The 23,098-nt window shown below is 31.0% G+C and overlaps 1 protein-coding gene across 1 annotated transcript; it reads right to left on the minus strand.

Annotated features, from left to right (window-relative positions):
• Positions 1-30: 30 nt before the first annotated feature.
• On the minus strand, positions 31-13,897 carry LOC139508566 (fibropellin-3-like; the record flags this gene model as incomplete). The annotated part of the gene is given in 8 exon segments (XM_071295978.1): positions 31-72; positions 1,983-2,111; positions 4,128-4,235; positions 8,581-8,646; positions 9,890-10,027; positions 10,731-10,837; positions 11,370-11,589; positions 13,744-13,897. Coding segments are annotated over 6 exon segments (535 nt in total), but the record flags the coding sequence as incomplete, so codon positions are not given.
• Between the last annotated feature and the right edge of the window lie 9,201 nt (positions 13,898-23,098).

The raw sequence follows: 23,098 nt of genomic DNA on the forward strand, positions 1-23,098 counted from the left end.
TATCAAATGAATTGACTACCATCAACTTACACCATAAATCTGTTGACTTATCTTTTATGTGCATTTTCTTTTCTGAAATACAGATACAGACATATTAATATACAAAACCTGTATGCTATCACTGATGAGTCTTTTGTAGACGAAACGCGCGTCTGTAGTATATACAAAATTTAGTCCTGGTATCTATGATGAGTTTATTTATTATAAACTAGTACGATCTTTACAACTTCAATATGAAATACCACATGGAATAAAAGTAGGCGGGTTTTAACAAAACACAAGTTTTATACAATGTATGGTCATAACATATTGGATAAAATGGGTTAAGAATTTGGACTTGCTTTTAGATTTCAATGTAGTGTTTGGATACTATTTTGATTATGTCTTTCTTTCATTCAATTCCAATCATTATTTCAAATAGTGTTTCTATGTTTGAATTTAAATTTTTCCTAAAATGGTGACATTTTTGCAAAACGGTGCTTTTTTATGTTTTATTTAATCTGATAGGACGGAATTTGGAGAGAAAGTCTGCCTGGATTTGAAAACTGGATTCATCGTGATAAGAAAAATCCAGAACCTATTGATATACTTTTTTCAAATTACAAAATGGTACAGTTTTCAGTAAATATTTATTTGTTTTTAAACTATTTCTGTTTATTTATCTTAAAGTTTAAGAAACATGAATATACAAACAGTTGGAAAACCATTTATTTAATACATATATCAAAGAATATTTTGTCTAATTTATGCAGACATTTTTGTGAAGTCTATCATGTTTATTTCTTTTGTACAGGAAAAAATTGCGTTTGAAATATATTGAAACTGATTCAAATGTCTGATTGATTACATACTATTCAATCATTTTATGGTCTTTTCTGAAATTCAATTAAATTGAGAAAAACCTTATAATTATTGATCAAAGCTATATTATGAAAATGATCATTTACAAAGAACCTATTTCTTTACTTGTGTTACTGTTTATATTTGTTTTTTTTGTGTGCATTTCATTGAAATCAAAACTTATCAATCAAACCCTTTAACTTAAAAACATAACAACATTACACGCCTGAATATACATATACTTAGTGGATAACAGCCAAAATATTTATCAGATCCAATTAGTTCAAGTATATTTTTTTTCGTGAACGTTTTTAACATTCATACTCTTAGAGTGCAATTAAATCGGTATACGTACGGTGACCTATAGTTGTTAATGTGTGTGTCATTTTGATCTTTTGTGGATAGTTGTCTCATTGGCAATCATACCACATCTTCTTTTAGAACATAAATAGTGAACATGAATAGTTATATCAGTCGCCTTAATATCACTTCAGAGTTAAGTTATATTAAAAATTTTCATAAAAGGTAAATAAAACAAATAAAAACATAAAGAAACTGCTTAAAGAGTTGGTGAAATATATTTTTGGTCGTACGTATTATTAGTTATATAATGTGCTAGTTGCCTAAAACGATCCATATGGGGTCAGTTAATTCCATATAGGATGAGAACAAATATCTGTCTATCAAAGTGATCAAGTCTTCATTACCGTTAGAGTTAAGAACCTCCTTTCATTGGTCTATACAAAACCAAATACCAACAATAACAACTTGTAAGCTTTTAATGTGTTATATCAATGTATTTCTATCGTTCATCATCAATTCCATTGCCTGTTGAAACTTAAAAAAAAAAGTCTCAGCACAGGTTTTTTTTTATATAGGGACGTTCAAGCTGTGTATTGAAATAAACACCGCCTACTAACCTTATATAGAATATACACTGTCTCCACGCGGTTACTAGAAATTTAAGGAGGTTAGATAATAATATATATTTTTATTTGATATGTTTTGGTTTTAGTTTTTGGCATTGCTTTTCATGATCATGATGATGCTATTCCCTAATTTTGAATGTTTGAACTTTGATTGTATTTTTATAATTTTGAATTGCTGATTTTATATGCATATGCTGAAATAATTTAAAATACCTGTGCAGGTACCGTTCGTTTCCTGATAGCCAATTTTACAGTTGCATCGATAACTTCCATCTGTGTTAAAACAATCAGAATGTTGAGGACACATGGCAGTTCTCTGTTTGTCTAAACATTCATTTATGTCTGAAATACATATTTTCAAATATATATATTAAATAGAAAAAATAATTACACATGATACATTGACCCCTCCATAAAAATTCCACGTAATTACTCATTGAAAAACAAATGAAAAATGATGAAATCTATGGACACAAATAAAATTAATTCCTGAATTACATTTACACGATTAAATAAACTGTACATATACCCCAATTGTACACACCTTGACAATATGTCTCTTCAGTAATACTGAACGTCATAATTGTGAAGATCTGTTATTTTTTTAAAACATTGATTATCTGCTAAAAGAGGAAAGATTTGAAAAAGAAATCCTGAGTAATGTATAGGGGGAACCCTCGATTCACGATGACCGAATGCTTTGTACGATTTGAAATTAAGACTATGTAATAATTTGCCAACTAGACAGCTGACCATTATAATTCAATGACATAGATGTTTCCGCTTAACATCACATATACGGTCACCACAAATATAAAACCTTTATCGTATAGATACAAAGGCTATAACATGACAAAATGTAAAACAATTTATCGATAACTGTACAAAACAACAAATCAAAATTAGATATGATCTACACTGACAAACGATAAAAACAAATTTACACACTCAGCCATATCCTTAGCTTAAGTGCCGATCCTACATTTGAAACTATATCACCTGCACATGATAAGGAAAACGCTACACATAATAAAGGGCTTCACTTACCAACACAAGCCCTTATAAATACTAACAAATATACTTGAAAAAAAAACCAAGGACACATAAAAACGCACCAAAGAGCTCTCATATGTAAAGACTGTTCTGAAAGCTGGGTAAAACCATGCCTTATCATTTCTTTTAAAAAGAGTAGTGTTCTGTTGAAATGCATTATTTTGTATCATATATTTTTAAACTGTTCACAAACTATAAGTAATTAACCAAACTAATGATTTTCTACAAAAGAATTATACATGATATTTTCCTTTTTAGTATCTGACAAAAAAAACCAAGACTTATAGTTCTTTATTGCTCTACATTTTTGTATATTATTACGGTGGCTGCAGTATATTCCTCCATTTTGGATTCTGAAATAGCAGATAGCAAGCGGTCTTGATCTTTCATGAAATGTGCAAATTTTAAGAGTAGTATGTATTTCAAGTGTAAGACTGTTCATGTTGAATTGGAAAATTCAGTGTTTTATTATACTAACAGCAGTATTTTACAACAAAAAAGACCCAAAACATTTAAGTTTTATTGCTCAAATTCCAACATAATGGAAGATCACTCAGATAAAGTAACTATAACAATAGAATGTGTTGTGAATTTATGTATTTTATAATGTAACAAGAAAACGAGTTCGGTGACTTCATAGTTTTTTGTTCCCATATGAAAGCATATCATTAGTCTATCTTCTTATATTTTATCTAATATTCAATGGTGTAGCTTTCTTTTTATCACACAGAACCTGTATTGTAAAACAAAAGCCCGGCGACCCATACTCAATTCAGACTTGAGAAACAACATGACACAACCTACATTACAATACATTATTAGATAAATATATGGATTTTAATTAAGAACTACCAATCTACTTTAAGCTTTATTTTTACGTTCGGCGTAGCAAATTATTAGCCTTGTGCCTTTTATGAGATTTGTTTTCAAAACCCGCTGAACGCTGGATTACCGGAATATTTTTACACAATGTTGTTGCCTCCTGTTTCTTAAAACGTAAATTTACAAAAATGTCAAATTTGTAGAGTAATTTTAAACTGAAAGTACTTGATAAAATGACAAAATCAGAAGCTGAAACACCTGGAATAAGTTGAGCCTGTCATATGTATGCATTACAGTCGCACACATTTCCCTTGTTGAACTATATAGTTTAGTGTGTTGCGTATCACGTGGTCATTAAATTGATTGACGCATAGTCCATAAGTACATGACAGAAAAACAAATTAGACTTTAAAAATGTCCATCACCATAAGTAGAATGAATGTTTTAAATTTACTAAACAAGACACTGCAAAACTTATTTCACCTTTTGTACAGTTTTCCCCTTTCCAACCACCAGTACATGTACAGGTATAATTTTCTTTGAAATCCATACAACTTCCATTATTTTGACATGGGTTTGGATCACATCTATCTATAAAAATCATATTAAACTACAACACATTCTTTATATATTTATGAATATATATAACACAATTTTTATAAAATAACAAATATTAGTTTAATAACTCTTTGTGTTTTGATTGAGAACTAGAAAAAGCTGTAAAAAGGATATTTTAAACCGAAGTAAACCATGCAAAAACGTTGATGACGTCACGGTCATATGTTCAAATGTGTGAAAAATGTTATGAAGATTTGTTCCTCAATGCTCTTCAACTTCGTACTTTACTTGGCCTTTATTTAACTGATCGTCACTGATGAGTCTTTTGCAGATGAATTGTGCATCTGTCGCAATACAATATTTCAACTCTGTTATCTATGATGATTTAGTTTACAACGACTTGGTAAATGCCAATGCTAGTTGTTGTGTCTTTATATCCGCGTGCATTTCTAGGTAATTAAATTTTGTATGTAACCTGTCTTCTGATTGGCTGACGTTGTTTTGTTTATCAGCTCATAGACATACTTTTGTCATATGACCGTGACGTCATCAACGTTTTTTCATGGTTTACTACGGTTTAAAATGGAAATTAGAAATGAATTGTAAGAAATGACTGTAATCATGGTAATATTTTTTCTGCCTTTTCAAAATAACATAAACATGTCGTGCCTACTTTGAAATAACCCCTACGCGGATTCTATTCTTAAATGTCTGGATGTACGAAGAAATATGAATTCTGGAACATACTTAACGACGATTCTATTGTAATTGTATTGCTGTGATCCTAACCGGAATAAAATTTACACCTTTAATCATTTTTTACCAGTAAGAGAAAATTGAAAAGTAATATCTTGGTATATGTTGTTATGAAGTTTTAATATTTCTGCTAAATGTGGAAACGTTTTACATAAGAAAATGATATTTGTGTGGTGAACATGTATGTGACTGTCATGCTTGTAAATTTTTTCAAGTCATATATAAATTGTATTCACGTCGCCAGAGTCCTCGGGTTGGGGATCCTCTCTTTCAGCCTTAGTGTGGATTTCGGATCCACTCTTTCAGCCTAAGAGTGGATTGGTGGCAGATTTCTCCCCACCTTTGCTATTCTTTGTCACTTATTCAATTGATATGATATTAGTTGATGTAATTTCGTATTAATTATGTATTATTATTTCATATTAAATATGAACTTTTATGTCAAATGTTTTATTTGCAAAATGTATTTTTTGCATTTTATGATTTTGAATAAATGACCTTTTTTCGTCAGTTTAGTTTTTATATCATATAGCAAATCAAGCTCAGACTCTGACATGTGTATACATAGTATGTTTCTGGTATCTAGCTGTCTGTCTTAAAACCAATTTTATTTGCTAATTGAAAATTAAGCGGAATAAAATAATTTAAGACAGCAGAGAAGATAATTCTGTTTTAATTGGTTTATTAACATAGATGAATTACATCTATGTTATTACTAACCGACTTACATAAAAGAGTGAGCTATTAATACTCTGAATGTATGATGTCTCTAGTCTGGTCAAAGGGTCAGAGTGTCCTACTTAATTAAACTATAAATTGTAGAAATTAGATAACATGTTTCCACGTGCAGAGAAATTTCACTTATGACCAATGCATGATTGGATTTCATCTTTCTTATTGGTCAATGATCTTGCGGGTCAGCACGAGTTCACGTGTAAGTGCATTATGGTCACTTCCTTTTATCATCAGCATTTGATGTGTTAACTTGTGATTCTTATCAAACAATTTGTTCAAAATTCCCACCCTCATACCTCCCTTATGTTATCTTTTGAAGTAGATATGTATATATGTTTATTTATGGGGCAGATTTTTCTCCCCACCTTTGATATTCTTTGTCATTTATTCAATTGATATGATATTAGTTGATGTAATTTCGTATTAATTATGTATTATTATTTCATATTAAATATGAACTTTTATGTCAAATGTTTTATTTGCAAAATGTATTTTTTGCATTTTATGATTTTGAATAAATGACCTTTTTTCGTCAGTTTAGTTTTTATATCATATAGCAAATCAAGCTCAGACTCTGACATGTGTATACATAGTATGTTTCTGGTATCTAGCTGTCTGTCTTAAAACCAATTTTATTTGCTAATTGAAAATTAAGCGGAATAAAATAATTTAAGACAGCAGAGAAGATAATTCTGTTTTAATTGGTTTATTAACATAGATGTATTACATCTATGTTATTACTAACCGACTTAAATAAAAGAGTGAGCTATTAATACTCTGAATGTATGATGTCTTTAGTCTGGTCAAAGGGTCAGAGTGTCCTACTTAATTAAACTATAAATTGTAGAAATTAGATAACATGTTTCCACGTGCAGAGAAATTTCACTTATGACCAATGCATGATTGGATTTCATCTTTCTTATTGGTCAATGATCTTGCGGGTCAGCACGAGTTCACGTGTAAGTGCATTATGGTCACTTCCTTTTATCATCAGCATTTGATGTGTTAACTTGTGATTCTTATCAAACAATTTGTTCAAAATTCCCACCCTCATACCTCCCTTATGTTATCTTTTGAAGTAGATATGTATATATGTTTATTTATGGGGCAGATTTTTCTCCCCACCTTTGCTATTCTTTGTCATTTATTCAATTGATATGATATTAGTTGATGTAATTTCGTATTAATTATGTATTATTATTTCATATTAAATATGAACTTTTATGTCAAATGTTTTATTTGCAAAATGTATTTTTTTGCATTTTATGATTTTGAATAAATGACCTTTTTTCGTCAGTTTAGTTTTTATATCATATAGCAAATCAAGCTCAGACTCTGACATGTGTATACATAGTATGTTTCTGGTATCTAGCTGTCTGTCTTAAACAATATTTCAACTCTGTTATCCATGATGATTTAGTTTACAACGACTTGGTAAATGCCACTGCTAGTTGTTGTGTCTTTATATCCGAGTGCATTTCTAGGTAATTAAATTTTGTATGTAACCTGTATTCTGATTGGCTGACGTTGTTTTGTTTATCAGCTCATAGACATACTTTTGTCATATGACCGTGACGTCATCAACGTTTTTTAATGGTTTACTACGGTTTAAAATGGAAATTAGAAATGAGTTGTAAGAAATGACTGTAATCATGGTAATATTTTTTCTGTCTTTTCAAAATAACATAAAAAAGTTGTGCCTACTTTGAAAAAACCCCTACGCGGGTTATTCAGTTGTGCAACACATTTTTTATGTTATTTCTTCATAGACAGAAAAAAATATTACAGACATTTCTAAATTAATATGGTAATTATTAAAAATGAACTGTTTACACAACTTTGTATTTTTGAAATACTACGGCTTTTCTTCATTAAGAATAAATAACCATCGCCGTATTTGGTAATACTTTTAGGAATTTGTGGTCCTCAATGATCTTTAACTCCGTACTATTTTGGGACTTTTACTTTGTTTATCTGAGCGTCACTGATGAGTCTTTTGTTGCCGAAATGCGCGTATGTTCCAAAAACAAGTTTTCCATCCTCGTAGTTATGGTGAGTTTTTTTCCCCAGGGGGTATCTCTAGCTCAGTTGTCAGCACTTCTGCTTTGACACGAACTATCATTGAAACGGCCATAATTACAAACAAAATGTTGACAAAACGTTGTAGTTTTGAAAAACTAAGGCTTTTTCTACATCAGAAATTGATAACTTTAGACGTATTTGGCAACACTATTAGGATTTTTTTTGTTTTTAATACTCTTCAACTTCGTACCCTAATTCTGGTACTTTTGATAAATATTATTCGTTGTCATTAGGCCTTTTAAACTCTTTTATCTACACTTGATTCAGGTATTTCATCTACATATATGCACCATACATGCATGTAATGAATTACGCTTAAAGTTATTATACAAAAACAAATATGTGTTTCAATAAACGGGAGATAACCCAATTTGAATTATTTGCATTGAACATTTGAACCGATACTCACGTGAGGTATAACATATTTGTAATTTCATGTGTTTAGATTGGCTAGGAAATAAAATGACTTCAATTTCCCCTTGGTGGTTTAATCACAAGTAAATTAGAGAACGTACAGTTTAAGGCATTCGCTTCAAATTTTTTTAATTTCCTATCTTATAATTTGACACGACATCGGTACTGTCAATCTAAACAGTGGATATGTTCTTTGTAAATATTAGATCTGATTAGAGGTTATTTATCTTTTTATAAAGACTATCATATTACAAATAGTATACATATAAATGTAACATATCAAATACTGGAAGAATAAATTAAAATACTGATGGAATGGCACACTAATTCTTGAGGGCAAGTGTTCTCGTTAGGTTATGCATTTTTACTTATTTGTATAAAGTATACACACCCACTTGACAAGTGCTGTTACACGGTTCACATAATGCTGCATTACCAGGAATGTCGTCACTTGTTTCTGAAACAATAAACAATTATATAAGAAGCAAATATGAGTCATCAGGTGTTGCCAACATTTTATCACAGCTACATTACCTATCTGAATGGTTTTCTAGTTTCAAATGCGTCATGGTGGCGGATAAACCAACAAGAGGGTTCCTAATACTGACGTTAAGTTTACGGCAACATTGGCAACTTGGTCTACTGTTTGGTTATAACGGAAAAAAACATTTACAAAAATGGCTATGCGCGCTTAGATTGCTAAATCAGCAGATTTGTTGACCGTTACTATCATAGGCGGAAATGATTTATGTATTTGTTTGTTAGGGTGTCACATATTGATTGCCATAAAACATATGCAACAATTATAATATCCACACATAAAACAATCAATATCCAACCACAAATACTGACTTATGAGACACAAACAGTATAAAACTTTATACAATGATGAGCAATACAATATAGTTAAAACCACTAAACATTATTCATTAAAATTGTTTTCTTATACTTATAAAATTTTCCTATATCGTAGTTCTTCATTGTACTTATACTTGTTATATTTTCGCAAATCAAAGTTTTCAAAAACAGATTAAAAATCTTAATATATAACAATATATACAGTCATGTGACCATAAATACATGCGTACAATTCCAGAAAACATGAGATCGCGATCGTCTACGTTTTTGTTATTGTGAGATTTTAGTTACTAAGTGTTTAGTTTCGTATTTACAGTCAAACTGTATTAATTTTTGGGAAGAATCAAAAGTGACCACTCAAAAGACGATGAACTTTTAAACAAGGTTCCACATTATACATCGTCCGCTAACGGGATCAGGACAAAGTGTTCTTGTGTTTTCAAGTAGAGTTATATTTCTTGCGACATTGGAATTAAAAATAGCGGATTTTGATACGTAAATTTGAAGAAAACATTCGAAATATGTTTATCTGCGTGGGAAATAAGTTTTTGATACGAATTTTCAGGGAAATGAAAAGGGTGTAACATGCGGAATTTATTTATTTTATCTTTCATTATTGTTTTTGATCATTTAACGATTGTTAAAAGCCGATTCTGAAAGTGAGCTTTATAAACAGATTACTTATGAAACGAGACGGTGGTCGTTAAGCAAGGTCTGACTCTATGATTTTTGTCGACTTTTTCGTTTTTTTTTTTTTTTTTTTTTTTACTTTTGCATTCTCATATGCATTATTCGCTTCCTGTTTTATTATGTTAAACATTTTATATTTAGATATAGTTTACCTGGTCTTCTTAAAGTACGAATTTTCGGTGAGCCCGTATATTTACAAAACGTACTACACATCGGCGCATCATTAGCTGGAGGGTTTCCTTCTTCTGACACAAACACTCTCTCATTCGGTGTAACAACAGTGGAAATATCTATAAAAAGAAACAATGATTATAGTCTTATCGTCGTTTAAGGTGAGGAACACGACAACATAGCTCGACTCTCTCAATTTGACTCCCTCATTGTTAAATGTTTATAATACTGTGTATACTGTACATATATGTAATACCGCAAACTTGCAGATTCAACATTGACGATCTACTTTTCAATGTGTAGTGCCAGCCTTATAGTTTGTTTGGTGTTCGTTGTAGACTTATATAACAAAAACAAATCAATGTGGCTGCAGGAAAGACATATTTTCAATATATTCAATAATGTGTAACCAAAAAAAGAAAAAGAAAAAAAAACAACAAAAACATTCGATTAACGCTAACTATTTTATACATTTTATAAGGAGTTATTGATTGTCGTAGCAGCATAGATATATACCTATATATCGTTAAGGGAAGGATATTTTACATCGTTAATTGGTAGATGTTACATTATTGGCTAATTTAAAACAATGTATATGTAACATGTAGTGTTATCCCTGTATGTGTATACAAGCCGTAGAGTTTTCACACATTTGAACATAAATGTGTGTTGCTGTTTGTAATTGTGTTTAAGAACATACGAAATGTATAATAGCAAAGCATTTACATGCATCAAACTTTTGCATTTAATCATCCCTTCCTGAGTTATGTAAAGATTTTAAAATTTGTTGTTTTTTAAGTATTAATAATCGAATTCACATACCTGACAAAAGGTAAAAGTAATATAAATCTGGGGTCACTTTTGTAAATTTCATACAAAGATACAGCCTGTAGTTTTTGGAAGGTCCATCGGAAAAGGTTGAGTCACTTCTGAAAAATAAATTCATAAATTCTATAAATGTAGCAATGATATGCTATTTTTTAACTATCAACAACAAAAGCAGTTGATCATATTTTAATGCTTTTGTATAGTGCTCAAATCGTTTCGGTTCTTACATGTCTGATACATCATATTTTTCACATATTCTGTTTGAAACTTTCCAGATGAAGATAAATCCATAAAAGCGTTTCAGCCTAATGCAATTTGTTACTTTTGATTAAAGTTTTTTGTAAACAAATATTTAACCTTTGAGTACCTACATGCATTTCATATTGATGATATATTCTACAACAAAAAAGACCCTAAAATACAGGGTCATGCAATATCAGTACCATTGTATCGTATACTGCTAAGTATGTGTTGTTAAAATTCACCCTAAGGTACAATGTAAGTGTAACACATCTTACCCTATTTATCGTCAAATGAACTTGTTTCAGTTCAAAACATTTATTTTTTGCTTATTTTTGTCGTTTAATTACTGTCTCAATGATATTCAATGAAAAATATTAAAACAAATCATACTTGAAAACCACAAGTATCTGTGTGTTCGACAATGCCAAACTATTAATACAAGTCCAATCTCTGATTTTTGTTCCAAAAGCGCTTAAATTGATGATTGAATTTTGTAACGTTGTAGTTGATACCCGAAGAATGGTTGATTGGGGTGAATTGTCTGACACTTTTGTGTAATTATATTCCCAAGCAGAATTCTTTATTTCTGTAGGCAAAGAACAACTGGCATCTAGAAAAATAAAATGTATATAACAGAACTGAAGAAATGTAGGAAATTCGTAGAGAAATATATCACTTCATCGCTTACAAAACGAAAAGAACAAACAAGTTAATTGCATCATTACTTTATATACATGCATATGCTCTTATCGCCAAAAACACATTACAAGAAAAAATGGAACTAAGACGTCCATGCTTCAGTTGAACGTCCTGTTATTTTCAATGAAATGAATTTTGGTGTGAATGGCAAATGCTCATTCTAAAAAAGTGTGAAACAAATCCTAATTGACAAGAAGTGAATGATCGTAACAGTCCTATTTTTTTTTTCAGTCGCAGAGTAGTTATCCTGTCTAATATAAAACTAAGAATGACTGTCCGATTGATTTGTCAGTTATGCATAGATTTCTGTCGCAAAGATATAACAGTATAATACGTTTGTTACATACACGAGCGAATCGTACAGGTTGAGATATTCAAACACCATAAGATGGTGACAATGGAACGTCACCATCGAAAATAAATAATTACCAATAGGTAAGGAAAAATCCTCTCTTTTATTATAAATTATCATATTAAACTTCCTCATTTATAATATAGATACATGTATCAAGATCCAGGAAATGGCAGTGTTCATTGTAAGTGTAAGCTTTTTTAAAGTAAATCTTTTGAGTGTACATTCTGAGATCGCCATTATTGAGAGCCAATATACCATTGAAATACCTAAGTACTAGTATCTAAAAGTATTCTTATTGTTTTTGTATAAGATACTGTTTTGATGGTCAACCTTTCACTCGTATGACAAAAGCATAAAATTTCATCATATTGACAACAATGCGAGAACAAAACAAACCGATATAAAAGATAAAAATGTCGCAATAGGGGAACCGTGGTCACCATTGTTCTATAATCTTAACCATTATAAAAACAAACAAATATGTCAACAAAGAGAATGAAAATGACAAATAGACCAAACACATTAGCAAAGATGTTCACATGTATTTTCCTATCACGCAAGAATGGCTTATTATGTGTTATTTAATTTTCTTTGTAGTCACGCTATATTTACAATATTTTATTACCGGTGTGCAACACACACGGAAAGAATTATAACGTTACCTTGAGACATACAAGTTTATTGTAGGTTTATTCATTACATCCCAAGGTAGACATGATAGATATCAACACGCCCACTTTGTTATGTCTTCCTGATGACATAGTTAAGATAGTTTGTAACTTCCTATTCATTTTAAATTATAGAAAGAAATCATTATAAATAGACCGGATTTTAAACTGTATTGGATACTGATTCTGGATAAATGATGGATATAATGTTTCTTGCCGTAATATAGTTATCTATTTTGTAAATGCGGTGTAAAGTAAAACATCAATCCATCAAAGCGATATTTATATTTCTACCTCATTATACATCTGTTACATGTAAAGGCATAATTTCAATACAGATTTTTAACACATACATATTTTTTACAAGAATATTTTTGGTATATTGTTTCCGTGTTCTTTTGTAAGTTAATCAACATTAATCAGGTTAAGGGGCAGCTGCATTTTGTGCGTCAATCCACATTTATTAGGATTAAGGGCAGCTTAAGCACGCCTCTGCTTATTGAAGTTTTTCACTGAATTGAGGACGCATGGGTGGGCCTTCGGCTGTTGGGTCGGGTTGTTGTCTCTTTGACACATTCCTCATTTCCATTCTCAATTTTATTACAAATTAGTGGGACGTTGTAAAATATCATCATGTGTTTACGTTTCATGTTTTATAACAGGTTTCTTTAAAATTAACAATATATATTTAACTGAATACCAGTATATACCGTAAACACCAAATTAAAAGAAATATATTCAATAAGAATCCGCCAAGAAAGACAAAGTCAACTGTTGTTTCGTACATAACAGATTCCGTTTTTTGTGGTAAAGTGCAACATATATTTTCACCATGTTCGTAAGTGAAATAGATAATATTGTTATTGCAAGTTTGATCAATGCAACATGTGTTATAATTTTTAAATGTTTAATATAGGATTAGGAAATAGCTTGAAGTGTAATATATATCCTCGAAGGAAACCAATTAGTCATTTATATTTTATACAATTCGATGTAAAAGTTATTAAAATATCACATTGAAATAGATAGTTTAACATCTTACCTGAAAGTATATTTCTATTTAATATCAGGAATAAGCCAACCTCAATATTATGTAATCATACATGTTTATGATTTATCGTGATCAACTATTTACAACATGTAATGTAACACATGTGAATTACATAACACACTTCGACTACATAAAAGGGTGCATTAATCCGTTACGGAAGTGAATGAATAAGCGCAATTTCTTATACAATATGAGTAACAATTGAATAAACAGTATACAAATGTTATATGTTGCGTGACATGTTTTTTTTTGTAGTTTTAGTAAAAAAAAAATACATACATCATGTTGTTCAAAGTATAATAAGAAAGGAAAAAAAAGGTATTAGAAAATTACAATTGACAATATTTGCCCTATAGAATTTCAACGATTTAGCAATTGCTAACCAAGTTTAGGTACCTGAACTAACAAAGAACGTTCGAAACATAGTATACCACGATGCTCTCAAAGGTTTGTGAATGCCTTCGAAAATTTATGACTGCAATATTGTAACAATGCTCACATTATATATAAAGAGAAGTTCTTACAACGCCATGTCATAAAACGAAAAAATATAAATAAAAAAACAACATAATTCTATAAACACAAACCCAACAAAGGTAGTTGTCTCTGAAGGATACGCAGATCATGTAACGCATCTGACATTCGTGATGTTGCAGTTGTAAGCAAACACATGCTATTGCGGAAGGTAAGACTTTTAGAAAAGAGTAGCACACATTATGAATACGAAACGCTCTTTGGTGCACATTGATCGTCATTTGTGAAACAGATATTTATTAACAGTCAATCAACTTCAAACTGCGCACATAATATTGTCGAAGGCATTAATGGGATACTAACATGAGTAAGTGACTTGCACGAACGCGTCCGCAGTCTGTCGTCCTATACATCTTTAAACAAAATGAAAATATCTTGGGGAAACCTTGACGAATTTAGTATTTTTTTTAATTTCAAGAAACGTATTGATAAAACAAACCTAACCCCTGCCTTTAGACTTGTCCTTCTGGGTTTAAACCAAATAACCTTTTCAATGATACAAGAATAATCGCTTGGTATGACAGACCCACATTTTTTCCCAAAGTCTCTTCAGTAGTCTTATAAAGAATGAAGCTTATGCACGTTTCATACAAAACTTCATAAGACACAATGCATTTCGTATAAACATTAATAATTATATCAAAAGGAAAAAAATAAAACGTGATTAACATGACACCACAAGTGGAAGAATGCTAATCTTACAAAACAGAGATGCATCTTCGTTTTAGACGTTCAACAAGTATCGTCTGAGTATATATCAAATGAAACTTTATTATTCATGTTTTCATTGGTTTAACTTTTTTGTTCCAATAACACTACTAATTCCCATTTTTTTCAATCATCTTAAAAGAATTTGACTCCTTTTTTCAATATTCATTTGATAATAAATCAGTGAATCAATTTTTCTATGTTCTGAAATGCATACTATACATGTACTATACAATTTTTAAAACACATTACAGATTGAGATGTTTCTGCATTATTCAGTTAACTTCTTTCCAGACTATAAAAACACGTTCTTTGCTTGTATAAGACGATCTTACAGTTTTACAAAACATTTCCCGGATATAACTTTACTAGTGACTTATACTGATAAAATATCTGTTAAAAACCATCAATTTGAAATCTTTTGACATTTACAATAGTTTATAATACATAATTTCATTAGAAGGTATAGTTAATGTCTGCCAATTGAGATTAAGTTAAAAAATCAATATTGTATATTATGCCGTTTGTATTAAAATCAATACTGAAACATCATTTCATTTACATGCAACTAAAATAAGGTCAAATATTAATTTGTCTTTGGTCCAAATGCTCAGTAGGCGTGATGTTCGTAAAGTTTTGTGTTAAGATATGATCTTAATATATGATTTTAAATTGTAAATAGATTATGCTATAAGAAGTAAAATACGTCAGATAAATATATTTCAACTATTGTTTGTGTTTTTAATTGTCATTTAAGACGACACGAATTTCTTATTTGATTGTTTTCAGCTTATGATTCTTATTTTGTTATGGTATCAACGCATATACAGACCAATTAAATTACAAATTGTGTAACTACGGTGAGTAGAATTTATGTCGAATAATTGAAGAAAAAAATGTTCTAGAAATGAGAGTGATTAGTTATGTTTGGATATTGAAACTTAAGAATGATGAGTGCAACAGTTTGTTTTTGTCGTTTTGTTGCTTAAGTTCAATGATTTCCCCACTAATAAAATATCAGCTGTCAAGCTGCGGTAGAGTCCATTCAAAAGTGAGATGTCAAATATAGAAAGAGGATTCTCCTTTTCCTGACAAGTGGCCAGGGTTTTCTTGTGTTGTATTCATTCAAATTGTGTCTATGCATGCTATATAATATCTTTTTTTCTTCTTGCTAACGAAAAGTGTTTGAAACTGCTAATTATCAACCCCGAGAGGTCTATGAAGCACATTATAAGATCAGTACTTATTTGTGATATTATTTTTCCCTCGGCGGTATGCGAGTTTAAGTCTACTTTTTTTCTCATTTTTTTACGAACAGTAACTCTCTATTCTGAAGTTTTTATGGTTCTCCATTTCCCCTTAATGTTATTTTCACTTTCCAGAGGGTTTTATGGAAAATTATATTTTTCTTGAAATAATAAAGTATGTTTTCAATTTATTTTGCATATGATGTTATGATATTGTCGCATTAGTTTGCTCTTTAAATGTCCGAAACTACAATATAAACTAAGCCACGTGTTAATAGTCATCACCACATAAAGTTAGCTAAGTACTATTTCATGTATTTGTATGATCCTTTTACTATTCATTATTTGTGTAAGAGACTGTCGAAAGACACCAGAGGAACAGTCACGCTTAAATCAAAATTAACTAACAACGCCAGAGCTAAAAAAGAAAAAGACAAGCAGACAAATATAAGAACACAAGACACAATTAAGAACACTAACGACTAAGCAACATAAACCCCACCGAAAACTGGGGGTGATATCATGTTCTCCAGAAGAGTAAGCAAATCCTGTTTTGAAACTGCTAATTATCAACCCCGAGAGGTCTATGAAGCACATTAGAAGATCAGTCCTTATTTGTGATATTATTTTTCCCTCGGCGGTATGCGAGTTTAAGTCTACTTTTTTTCTCATTTTTTACGAACAGTAACTCTCTATTCTGAAGTTTTTAAGGTTCTCCCATTTCCCTTAATGTTATTTTCCCTTTCCAGAGGGTTTTATGGAAAATTATATTTTTCTTGAAATAATAAAGTATGTTTTCAATTTATTTTGCATATGATGTTATGATATTGTCGCATTAGTTTGCTCTTTAAATGTCCGAAACTACAATATAAACTAAGCCACGTGTTAATAGTCATCACCACATAAAGTTAGCTAAGTACTATTTCATGTATTTGTATGATCCTTTTACTATTCATTATTTGTGTAAGAGACTGTCGAAAGACACCAGAGGAACAGTCACGCTTAAATCAAAATTAACTAACAACACCAGAGCTAAAAAAGAAAAAGACAAGCAGACAAATATAAGAACACAAGACACAATTAAGAACACTAACGACTAAGCAACATGAACCCCACCGAAAACTGGGGGTGATATCATGTTCTCCAGAAGAGTATGCAAATCCTGCTTCACAATCGTCTGTTACGATACATTTTATTGGTTCACTTTACTTCAAATCATTATATTCATTATTTAAAAAGGGCGTTGTAATTTAAACGTGTACATTGTATTTGTCCTTTCGCAACTGAACAGACAATTGTCTTTTTCTTTGGGACAGTTTACTTTAAATTGTTTGTTAAGTTATTACCATGATCCTCACAACTTCTCATTCAAGCATCTTGCTTTTGTATGCAGCATTATATTGTTTAAAATGTGCACGACAACACACTCTTTTAAATGTAATTTTAATAATTAACGCAAACACACACAATGCTGCCATATCTCGACATTTTTGGTTTTTTAACCTCATACACTATGTAATTCACATATCATCGTTAACGTCATCACATTGTACAGCCCTTGGATGGTGTAAACTTCCCCAAAAAACGTGTATGGTGTAATTGTTTTATGGCATATGGTGTAATGGTGTAAGGTGTATGGTGCTATGGTATATGGTGTAAGGGGAATGATGTAATGGTGTTTGAGGAATGGTGTGATTGAGTAACATGCGATCGGAAATGGTGTGAATGATGGTTGGTGTACGACATTTCATTGGTTGAAAACGAAATTCTTTTTATTCTATTTTTTCGAATTGTATTATTGGTAATTTCGGATCGTGAAGATAAAATGGGGAACTGTGTATGGTGTAATGTGTAAGGTGTATGGTGAAATGGTGTATGGTGTATGGTGTAATGGTGTATGGTGTTAGTGGGAAATTACACAATCCAAGGACTGTACGCTAATCGTATTGTAAAATTAAGATTATATACCGTGATAATGTTTTAATTAGCTTGTATCGATAATAAATACTTGACACAAGAGATGTTCAATAATTTTGAAGTATTATACTAACTTTTATTTTAATAGGGTCACGCGATGCAACATGAACTTGAGTTAAAGGAAGTATCGGTAAGCCTTTATAAATATATGTGTGAAAAATTAGTCGGTTCTGCAAATGTTGTCAGATATAGAAGATTGTATTGTAAACTCAATGATGAAATATTTGATGATAGTTCCTCTGCAATTATTAGCAGTGGCAGCAAAGGCTGAAGGTTTAGACCTTCCAGGCAGTGATTATGATATAATGTTTCTTGTAAAGAGTTGGCTAGTGTATGAAACAAAGCCAAGTGACGATAAAGATGTTATTGTACTTGACACCGATAATGCTCTCCCAGGTTTTGCACTATTGAAGGTATCAGATAATACAGCATTTCCGTGTCCAATAACGGTTACTGCTAATGGAAATTACATAGCCAACGTTGATTGGTTGCAGTTCATTTTGGGGAAAGAATATGACATCCTTTGTTTTATTCATGGACCAAGCTTGTCAAATTCAGTACTGGACGATACCGACCTGTGGTTTGTTTTAAGTGTCATACATGGCCAACGATAGCGAAAATTGGTTGTTAAGATACAGATCGTCCGAGTGGCCATCCCAAGATGTTATTTATAACGTTTGTTGACCATGGTGTTTTAGTAGTTCGGTTGGAAGCAAATCTCCAAGCAGTGACGGTAATCCGTTAGAATGACGATTCTCGTTTTCTCTTTCTGAAAAACTATTAGTTTGTTCATTTAATCATTGTCAATTGCTTTGCTATTCCCTCCTTGAAATTTTCCTCAAACAAATATTAAATAAAGATAAAGTACTTCAAAACAAGTTATGTTCATATCATATGAAAACTGTGCTTTTTGGATATTAGAAGAGGTTGAAAATTTAAATTGGATTCCAGAAAATCTTTTACATTGTTTTCTTGTATGCATCCGACGCCTTCATTATTGGATTTTGAGTGGCTATGTTCGAAATTATTTCATACCTGAACATAACATGATTGATGGGAAACTTGAAGATACCGTCGTTTCTTATCTTTCGTTATTCTGGAAAACATGAATTCGTGTGGTAATTGGTGGAAAATAATTGTTTCCGCTCCGTCACTTAGCGATTTCGAAGGACGCCAATTAGTATTTCAAAACATTTAGAACGTCTTTCTGAATTTGATGGTGCAGTGCTTCCGATTCAGTCATTGAGTACGTTTACTATGCTTTTGTCAGATAACACTGCAGAAAGCCTTTGTTCAAGTTTACTGTATATGATGTGTCATAAGAGTCTACCATATACTGCAAAGAAAATTATATTGATAATGTTTCTACAATGGAATAAAACAATACTATCCTCAGTTGATACTCTCAGTGGCAACACCAAATGTCTCTATCTTCGTCACAAAGAATGTCTATCTCGAATGTTAATGAATACATTTTATGAAACCGTATCTGGGTGGTTATTAATTGCAGGTTGTTTTTACTCTACACAGGAGTACAACAAAATGTCTTACATTTTACAATTATCATTAGTGTGTTGTTGTTAAAAAATTCTAAAATATCTCAAATAGATTTGAGAGATACTTTGTCTTACAATTGTCAATATCAATGTTTGAATACAGATTTTCCAGATACTGGGAATCTTGGACGTCATCATCCGAAAGCACTGTTCTATTTTCTACAATTTTTATACAGTCGTAAGCAAGGTAACCCAAGAGCCACTCAATCTGCACTACAATTACTAAAGCAGACTATTGAGGACGATTGTGATAAGTCAATACATTTTTTTAGGGCTAATGTCAACTTTACCAGCTTTTAGTAAAAGCGTCTGAACTGTCGTACGATATAGATGAGGATTTAATGTGTTTTTCCAAAATTATAAAAGAAATAAAAATGTCTGAAAAATATGATATTTTTATGAAATTTGTACCTAAAGACGGAGAATTAATAAAAATCATTGAGTTTATGTGAAAATATATCTGAACAGGAAGAGCAATTCGACAATAACAATCTCTTAGGTTGATACTATTAGATGCAAACAAAGTTTGAAACAAAATTGTTTTCGAACGGCACAGAACAAAAAAAGCATAGTTTATTTAGGACAAATGATGAGAGGTTGGCACTAAAGAGAAACATTTGTAAGAGTCTCAACGTTTTTTTGTGTCTCATTTTGTAGAAAAGCAAGCCTTCTGAACGTTACCTGTCCTGTCTGAATAGCCCAAACAGTTCCATTTTTTAAATGTTTATGACTGTTGATTTATTTACGAACATTTATAGACTTGTGGAAGAAGTGAAATAATAAGAAACGTTCTACAAACGCTAAAACGTATTAGCAACAGGTTGTTGAAAGTTAAAATGCTTCCGGGACATTAAACCTTATACAAATATATAATTAGTTCTTAATACTATCTTACTTTATGGACGGCAAATATTCAAGGACTTGTACATGCATGTTCTGCATTATTTAAGTACCGAAGATACTGAGGCCATAATGCATAATGGGTCCACGTGTCTATTAGCTGGTGTACCGAACATGGTTAAACGGACTGCAATAAATTTTGATACTCTGCAATTTTCATTCTCAAAATGGTTTGTAACGAATCTTTGCAAAATGGCTAAAAGTCTAGTGTTTTTCGCTAAAAGTATGTGTGTTTAATTAAATTTCTGAATACTTACATAAATCTTTTGAATAACTATGTCATATTGAAGGAACACTTCGCATCTATGTTGGAATACTTAATTTTCTTTTGTGTTAGAGAAACTGAATTCAGCTTCTCAATAATTCAGCTGAATACGATTTATCTATTAAAGAAAAAAGAAAGAAAATTCACAGCTGTTTTAGTATTATCCTGCAATAAAAAGAAAATTAATGTTATGTTTGCTATAACTTTAGCATTCCCTTTGTATATATAATACACAATAAATTTATATAATGAAACTAAACTTTTAGCCTACCCAAAATTTGAATTCAAAACTCGTACGGCTAAAATTTTAACTGCATAAAAAACGATTAAATTTGTTAAGCTAAAATTTTAGCATTTTTTCGCAATTTGAACAAGTTCTTATAATGTTGAAGTTATATGATATGAAATACTAAAGTTTTAGCTTTTTTTTTAAAAATAATAAATTTATGTTTGATACAGTAATGTAAAATAATCAACATTTAAGATGTTGTGTATATTGTCTCAGGGGCGGATATAGGAGGGGGTTCGGGTGTTGGAACTCCTGGAAACATATGGTTGGACCCTTCCCCTTCCTCCTTTTGAAAATGGCTGTATCTGCCCTGTGTCTTGATTTTATAATACTAAGTAACACAGGCAGTTAACACGTAGGTTTTTTCTTCTTCTTCTTCTTCTTCTTCTTCTTCCGCGACATCTTAGCGCATTGCCGGGCAAGGCAGCAAGTCCTCTCAAAGTTATATACATTTGAAACATTCGCCAATTAAAATTATGTACACTCTATGTTGTTCACTTCCTTCCAGAGCATCCTTTTGTATACTTCAAATTCATATTGGATACCAGACAGTACTGTATATTATATTGTGTGTCCACATATATTATATATGTCGTTTTGTTCATTTGACAATATATAATCCATAAAGATAAAGTCAAGATAAGACAAATTAACCTAAAGAGGGTTTTTGGCTCTGAACAGGAGAGTGAAGATCTCCAAAATATGTTAAATAAAAGATGAATGAAAATAAATATATAACAACCAACCATTGACCGAGCTGTTTGGTCATATATACCAGCTTATAGAACTTGTGTATGAAGATATGAGTATCGTAGATACTTTGTTTACATTTTTTCATTCAAATAAAAACTAGATAAACAAGTCAAATATAAAGAAATACTCACGTAAAAGATTCCTGATTTCTCCCACTGTTTTTTGTATATTTCTTTCTCTAAAAGAAAATTCGCATTGCAGTTCATAAAACACAAACATTGGATGTTTTGTCATGTAACCATAAATAGAATATAAATTTGCGCCATTTTGTAGTCTTTAAAATTCTTTATCTTCAAACGCTTTAAATAAATGATAAATCTAAGGACTTTTCAAACGTTCAGGTGAGTTCAGCATAAAAAGCGCTTCAATGATTTAACTTCTGTCTCTTAAAAGCTTGAATAATTGTATTAACTTTATACTATTTATTTTAAGGTAGCAAAATACAAAGATTTGTCATCCCAAATCAGACAACTTTAAAGTGATGTAATTCCTTTCATCCTTCCCTATATTTTATAAATAAGGTACCAAGGATAAGTCTTCCGAATTGTGATAATTTCATTATGACATAATTAATTGTGATGTAACTAGTTGCTTTATTGTGATGTCCCCACAGCTGGCCTTCCACTATTTTATCTTTTTTGTGTGTTATTTTGGCACTTCAACTGTTTCTGTTTTGTTTTTTACATCCCTAGCTTTCTAATCTAAGGTTCTGAGCGTAAATGATGAAGATAAACCCAGAATAGCTTCATTTTTATCACTTTTGCAGCGATTTTTGTTGTAAACGGTTATCTTGGTCTGACCCCAGTCACAAACTGTTTTAAAAATGCTGTAATATGTAATATGTTAAACAACACGGGCGGAAAATGTAAGGTAAACTTTGTTTGCTATAGAGGACAAAATGATGACAACAGTATTTTTTTAACTCGTGCAACGTGTGATTTTGGAGGAATTACCGATGCTCACGTTTTTATATATAATATGCATGTTTACCACTCTAGTTGAGATTATACATTTGTAGTTCAGAACCTTCCACTTAAGCATGTTTACCTTCTCATCACTGGTGGTATGACTGAGAATGTCAACCGTTAAAGATAAGTGCAAAACAAAACAATTAAAA

This window comes from Mytilus edulis, unplaced genomic scaffold (genome assembly GCF_963676685.1).
Source record: "Mytilus edulis unplaced genomic scaffold, xbMytEdul2.2 SCAFFOLD_577, whole genome shotgun sequence".
Classification (NCBI taxonomy): domain Eukaryota; kingdom Metazoa; phylum Mollusca; class Bivalvia; order Mytilida; family Mytilidae; genus Mytilus; species Mytilus edulis.